Consider the following 7,340-nt stretch of genomic DNA (forward strand, 5'->3'; position numbering starts at 1 on the left):
GGAGCAGAGAGGGAGAGTCTATCATTTGTTTTTGGTATTTGTCATATTATCTATATGCTACTGATAATACAAAGCACCTCCTCAAGATTGGAACACTGGCATTCTCCTAAATATCTCCCCTCCAGATTGTGAGCATATATACAGAAGTTGTCAGTGAATTTTGCCTGGGGCAAAAAACTCCTGGCCACTCGTTTCTGACAATACTACCCTCACATCCACATTGCTTCTCTGGGCCCAAGGACACCATGGTATTAATCAAATTCAAGTCTGGCCTTTAACTTCAATGTACCTTAGACAAGGGCCTTCCTTCTCTGCTCAAGTCCCTTTTATCCACAGTCCAGGGGGTGTGGGGGGCGGGGGCGGGGGGGGGAGTATGGAATGCTGATCCAGCTTAAGAGTGGGTTAAAGCTTTTTCCCTAGATAGGAAGGACATTTACCTCCATTATGCCTTCCCTGAGCACACCAGGGTGGAGAAAAGCAGCAGACACACAACTCTCTGCTTAGAGATATATAGAGTGTATTTGGGTGGTGCTCTGCCCACCTGCACATTAGTAAAAATGACAGGAGCTTTCCTCCTCAAGGGATGCAGACACTGGGGAGACTACAAGGTCTTCTGACTGTGTTGGGCCTTCCTACGCAGACCAGAGTTTCCTTCCGAGGTGGGAGCTGAGATTTAGGGTGGGTTCTTTGGTGGGGTGGCACAAGCTACTCGAGGACAGTGCCGAGGGCAGTGGCGGGGGGCACCCAGGACTGAGGCCAAGTGGAGCTGATGGGGGCGGGAGTGGTGCCGGAGCTTACTGTCTGGGGAGTGGGCAACGTCCATGCAAGTTAGGCCCATCTGCTTCTCAGCGGGTGGAAACTGGGCCTTGGGGTCCCCTCTTGAGTTCTCTGTCTTAGTTCGCCCCTTGGGACTTTTGGCTGGAGCCGAGATTTTTTCCACATTTTCTCTTCTAGGCCTGGCCACTTTCTCAGAGGTAGAGGACATGGATGCCTCATGCCCTTTGCCCTTTGCCTTGGGTGTAATACAATGCAGGAGAGATTTCATCTTATTTCTCAGGCCAGATTCTGGAAGGCTGGGCCTCTTGTGAGGATGACCTTGCACCACCTGCCTCTGAAAGACCTGACCTTGTAAAGCTCGGCCCTGCAGTGGCTTACCCACTGTGAGCTGGCCCAGGAGAGGCTGGCCCCGCGATGCCTGGGGCACCACAGGCTGGGCATTCTTGGGAACCCTTGCTGGTTTGAGGGTGACACTGAGCTTGGCTTGACTGTCCTGCAGGCCCTTCTTCTTAGAATCCTTCCCCCCAGGGGCTCCGGGAGGGAGCTCTGGGAGTTTAGGCGGAGGGCAATGCTGAGGACTGTGTTGACAGGAAGCATCAAGGTGAAAGCGACGTCTCTGTTGCCAGGGGCTGTGGGGTGTCCTGTTCAGAAGTATCCCTTCTGGCCTCTGGCCTTCAACAGAGTGGCTTTCTTCTCTTGTGGAGGAGAGTGTGAACCCGGCATCCCCTTCTCCATGGCCCCCAGCCAATCTGGGTTTGCCTGGCTCCTCTCTCTTTTCTGCCAGTGTGGGGACTTGGGCTGAGTCCTTGCTCTTGTCAGGGCTATGGGGCTCAGGGCTCCAAGGCTCCTCCAGACTGGGGTTGTTCACCCTGGCCTCCAGCTGAACACAAAGCACCTGGGCCTCCGTCATATCCCCACTGAGGAAGGCGCTGGAAGCCCAGGGGCCAGAACCATGGGGTACTCTGCTGGGACTGGGCTGCTTCTGCTTCTGCTTCTGGCGCACCGCCTTCAACTCAGTGGCCAGCTGTTCTTTGAGGTGGAGCCACTCTGGGTCTGGGGCACACGGCACATCTGCTGGGATGGGGAGTTCCTGGAGCAGTGGTCGTCCTTGGTTGTTTAAACTCTCAGGAGACTCCTGTGTACATACATCCTCTGACGTTCCTACACTTTGTTCCCTGGACTCTCTCGCCTTTATGGGAATTCCAATTTGTGCCTCTAGGATCTTCTTTCTCAGATGGAAATTCATTTTGGCCAAGATGTGTTCCCCAAGTGAAGAGGGCCCCTCAGGCTCTGTCTGGCTTTCTATAGGCAGCATCTCAACTACTCCTTCCACCTGCTCATCAACCTGGAATTCTTCTGCAGTGTTTGAAGGAGTCTCCTTGGCCTCTTGAAAGCCTGGCCCAGGACTTGGACCCTGCTCTTCAGGTAAGGTCACCTGCGTCAGAGGTTCTGTTGAGAATTCAGCAGGCTCAGGCACTATCTCTGTGATCACAGCTGGGGACGTGACTGACGTGGTTGCTGGGGCCATGGCCCTGGAGAGAGCCACACAATAAAGAGCCGGCAGCCCTGACAAGAAGGCCAGATACTTGTGCCGTAAAGCTGTCTCCAGTTTCTCAATGGCTGCCTCTGACAGGACTCTGGGCAGCTTAGGATGTTCAAAGGCAGCTTTTGGTGAGATCTGTTGCTGCTCATCAAGGGCCACTGGCATCCCGGGTATCACTTCCTGTTGAGGGTCCTGGTCAGCTGCTGCCTGGAGTTCCAGGGGCGTGCTTTCCAGGATGCAGCGGAAGGGAGTCACCTCCAGGACTCCAGGAATTATGCACTCCCAAGAACTATACACACAGGCAGGGATGTTGCCCTGGTGAATCTGCCCACATTTGGAGTTGATATGGCCCCGCAATATTGCCTTGGCCTGGTCAAACAACTGTGGCATGGGGACAGACAATGGGTCCACAATAGGTGAGAATGGGTCATCAGCTCCAGTGGCCTCCAGGCATGTAGGCTGGGGGCCATTCACACCATCCCGGGCTGTGCTGCTCCAGGACACAGTCTGCTGGTTAGTGGGGGACAGCAGCAACTGGATGGACTGCTGGATCTTCTGGGGCAGGCCCCAGCGGTGGTGAATCAGCTGTCTCTGGAGGTGGTATTCCAGCAGCCGCCTGGTGTGCTGCGGGAAGAGTAGTTCCCTTGTGAGGACTGGGACAGGCTGCCCCGGCAAGGGGGTTTTCAGAGTCTCAGAAGACTGGGCTTTGTCACTGGGCTTACACTGTACAGGGCTCTGGACATGTTGATCTCTCTGGAAAACATCTGGCAAGCCCCACTGAAGCTGGAGCTGCCTCTGCAGCAGGTGCCACTCCAAGGCTTCACACTCGTCCAGAGTCAGAAATGGGACATTGATGTGAGCTTGTTGGTGATCAGATGGAGCAACACAATTTTGAGAAGACAGAGAAGAGAGTGGAGTTGACTGGGTTGGAGTTTTAGGCAGCAAAGGGAGGAAGGGGAGTTCCTTGAAGAGAAAGGGATCCTTCAAGTGGGGCTTGGACATGCTCTCATCCTTGGAGAGGCCTTGAGAAGCCAAGAAGGTGTCAACCAGGGACTCACTGTGCAGAGAAGGCAGGCCACAGAATAGCTGGCTGTATTTTGGCTGCACGGGGCCCACTGAGTCACTAGCCTGTTGCTCAGACATTAGATAGAGGCCACTTAATTCTTTAAGGGCTGAAGAGGGCCAGGCTAAAGCCTTATGGTTGGGGATTTGCTGGTAGAGGTGTCTTTGTTCTGGATCCGTAATGCACCATTCAGAAACCCAGAAGGCCTGGGTAGGCTGGCCGGCCATACCTGAACCCCAGTTCTGGTATGAAATGGTCCCAAGTTTCTCAACAGAGAAATGTGAAGTATTGTTGTGGATGAAAGAAACTGGTTGGTTATATACAGTTTGGTAAAATAGTGGCGGGTTTGGCATCAGCTGCCTCAGGGACTCTTCTACACGCCTGGGGAGCCCCCACCTCTGGAAATGCATCCATTTTTTCACATGAACCTCAAGAAGCCTCCGGACTTCAGGACTCATGAACGGCAGGTGGGCAGGGAGGACAGTGACCATCGGCAAGGCCACTGGATGTGTCAGGGTAGTAATTTCTTGCTTCAGGGTCAGCAGAGAGACCTGGGGGTTTAAGGGCTGCTGGACTTGGTTCCCACAGATGAGGCTGAGGTTGCTCTGCATCATCTCCTGCAGATTCACTGAAATTCTAGGCTCCTCAGTCCCTGAGGGAGCCTCGAGCACTGGGAGTCCCTGCCTTAGCTTGAGATGGTCAGCCCAGTAATCACAGATGCCGGCTGCGCCAGGTGACCGGGCCGCTGACTGGGCTAAGGATTTCTGTGACACTGTGAGCGTTGCAGATGGAAGTGAAAGGTCTTTGGAGTGTGGGGAACGATGCTCCAGACTCTGCTCAAAAGACACATTAGACATGGACAAAACCTCTAGGCAAGAGGAGCCCTGAGAGGTATCCCCTGAAGTGGGGGAGATTAGGGTGTTCTCACCCAACAACTGCTGAACCTTCAGAGCCATGGTGTTGCAGGTTTGGCAGCAGGGATCTGCACAAAGGATCTGCCGCACACTCCCCTCCTGAGGTAGCCAGCCCTGGCTGGGAAGGGAAACATAGCAAATGTTTGTTACTGATGGGCAGTTTGTTACTGTTTGTTACTCTTGGCCAGGGTTTGGCCTGGAGATTGGACCTGCCCCCCTCTAGTCCCCGTAAACTCTGAGGCCTGCAACCTGAGGCCTGCAACCACTGGGCGTTTCAGTGTCTACTTTTCTTCCTAGGGAAACGCCATTTGGCAAGCTGCAGTGGGTTGGGCTGAGAGCCTGAAGCTTGTTGGACAAGGTCTCAGGCAACTGGTGGGAACACAGGGCCTTGAGAAACTGGGAGGCGGGTGAGCTCTCTGCTGATCTGTGCTGAGAAGCTGAACTAGCAGAAGGGGACCAGGCAGGTGGGAGAGCCAATGGCTAGCTGATGGGGCAGCACCAGCAACATCACCAGGTAGAACCTGGAGTCAGCCTCGCTTGGGGCCACGGAAGTCCTTGTGGGAACTGCATTCTGGGGATTAGAGGTGCAAACAACATCTCTTGGGAGCCAATTCCTCATTCTGCAGAGCTCTTAGGAAGGGGATAATATGACAAGCTCCTGCCTGAGGGCTGTCCCAGGAACTGGCCTCCCTGAAGACAGAACCAGAGGAGGTAATGTCAGCAGGGTCCAGGGATCTGCCCTTGAAAGGGTGTGGCTGTAAACAGAATATGAAAATGATGACTCATTTATGCACTTAACTATCCATTCTCCTGACTGGGTAACTTGTCTCATGCTTGGGAGAAAACCCACATAGTTAAATCCTGACTTCCAGCACGTTTGTGAGCCTAGCCCGGAGCACAGCTGAAGACCCCTCTCCACTGAGACGTCCGACCCCACCCTTCTCCTCCTGCAACTCTCACCCAGGGCTCCAGGCTCCATGCCTCTGGCTCCCGCTTGGCCACTCCCCTTCTCCCAACCCTGCCCCAGGCCAAACACAGAAATCACTACAGGCCACGCTGGGAGGTGGGAGACTGCATAGAGCAAGAGATCACCTTCTCATGACCGAGAGCAGCTCCCACAGCTTGTCAGCTTCTTTCCGGGAATGTCTCCTAGCTGAGAAACCAGGAGACAGTGTTACACAGAACAGGAGGGGATTCAGGGACATCCTTCAGGAATCTAAAGGACTTGAATGACAGGAGACTGCAGACCCCTGCCCCAACCCCCATAAAAGTCTTCTGGGAGAATCTGTCAACTTGGGGACTGGAGTCTTCAGCAGTTAGAGCACCTGGTGCCTGGCACCAAGGGTCCCTGGGGGACAGGGTCCGTGGGAGCCTCATCCCCAGGAGAGGGAAGTCAGAGCAGAGACTGGGACTTTACCTCTTGATGCTGCATCTCTAGCCCTTTGTCTGACTTTTCGGTGACGCTTAAAAGACAAAAGAGTTGGAGTATGAAGTTGGGACACCATTTTCTTTTTCATGTCCAAACCAAAACAAAGCTAATATAGATTACCTAATCCTTTTTAATTTACCTATATCTTATTTGCTTTCCTAACTTTCCATACTCCTATTGTTTTTCATCTCAATATTTGCCTTCTCTTATTTCTGATTCATTTTGAGGCTCTTCCGTCCTCCATGCCTCCCATTTATTTCCTAAGATAAGTTTTGTATCAAGCTTATAATGGAACAAGAGAAAGGTGGAACAGAATAAAGTTGTGTAGATCTAATAACAAAAGGACTTCAATTTACAAATGCTTTAACGGACCATAAACCAGAAAAATCTCCCATAAAGGGAAGTCTTCGAAGATCCAGTGAGGCACAATCCATTTCATCTAAGTTTCAACCCAAGCCAGATAGAGATGTTCTTGATTTTTCAACTAGAATACTCTGCAGGGATAGTCTGGTAAGAAATTATTTCTAGGCACTGAGAAGAGAAATACCATATAAGAGTAACTAATTGATGGTAAAAAAAACAAAACAAAACAAAAAACATATGGGTGGGGAGGTAGACAGGTGGAGAGGAAGGATAAAAGGAGATACACTGGGAGCTTAAAAGCATCTTATCTAAGGCTTAATTAGTTCAGTCCCGGTCATAGTGTTTCCCTACCCGGCAGCAGCTCCTTTTATGTTCCGTTAATCCATGGTAACTCTTTTTCACTTGCCAGATGATTAGAATAATAATGAAGATGGAGCCATAGGTATATAAGGGATACCCCAAATCCCACAGAACAAAAGTCTGGCTCAGCATGGTCTAAACCTCATAATCACGAGGAGACCAACCATCCCTACTAATGTAGGCATTCAGAGGCCTGGCACCTACTGACTTCCAAGGCTACACATTGTCGTCGACGACGGAACCAAGCCACCAGCCTGCATCACAAAGCCCTTCTGCGTCACAGGGTAGGTATGGCGTCAAAGAGCTTCACCTGTCTAGGAAGCCCATGTGGTAATTCCGTCTGCAGATGAGGCGGTCTGGTTGTAAGGAATGGAGGTGCCACGCACGGGCAATGTCTGTGCTCCCACTCTGTCTTCACTCTCCATACCCTCCACCAGCCTGATGGCCAGTCTGGTTATGGCTTGGAAATGGGGAGCTCTGACGTTACAGGCAGTGGGTGATGGGAAATCAGAGGTGCCTGAAGGGACCATGGCTGAAGCGGCAGGGACAGGTCAAAGTGGTAACATCTTTAAAACAACATTGGGGGAGTCAGAAAGGAATGCCTCCCAGACTGTGTGGCCTCAAGCTTGCAGATGAGTGAGAAGAGACTGTAAACACTGCCTTCCATTGAGACACACTAATGAGATTTCCTTGGGCATCTCTCTTAAGAGTTAGTTTTCTAGAGCTGTTTTAACCATGCTACAGAATTCTGTCTTCTCACAGAGATGCCTACCTGCATCTCTGTGTCAGTGACCACTTCTGACTTAAAGTCATAAAGTAGTTGCTGATTGTGGTTAGATCTACTCATCTACTCTGGATATCTGCTGTTTGCCTAAAGGAATTTTTCGTGGG

The 7,340-nt window shown here is 51.7% G+C and overlaps 1 protein-coding gene across 1 annotated transcript; it reads right to left on the minus strand.

Moving 5' to 3' along the window:
- Positions 1–673: 673 nt before the first annotated feature.
- LOC136148355 (protein SPATA31F1-like) lies at positions 674–6,581 on the minus strand. Its single transcript, XM_065907863.1, has 4 exons — positions 6,441–6,581; positions 5,715–5,760; positions 5,390–5,450; positions 674–4,415 (listed from the first exon to the last, which is right to left on the minus strand). Exons 1-4 carry the CDS (start codon positions 6,579–6,581, stop codon positions 674–676), a joined length of 3,990 nt encoding a protein of 1,329 aa, XP_065763935.1.
- Between the last annotated feature and the right edge of the window lie 759 nt (positions 6,582–7,340).

This window comes from Muntiacus reevesi, chromosome 17 (assembly GCF_963930625.1).
Source record: "Muntiacus reevesi chromosome 17, mMunRee1.1, whole genome shotgun sequence".
Lineage (NCBI taxonomy): Eukaryota > Metazoa > Chordata > Mammalia > Artiodactyla > Cervidae > Muntiacus > Muntiacus reevesi.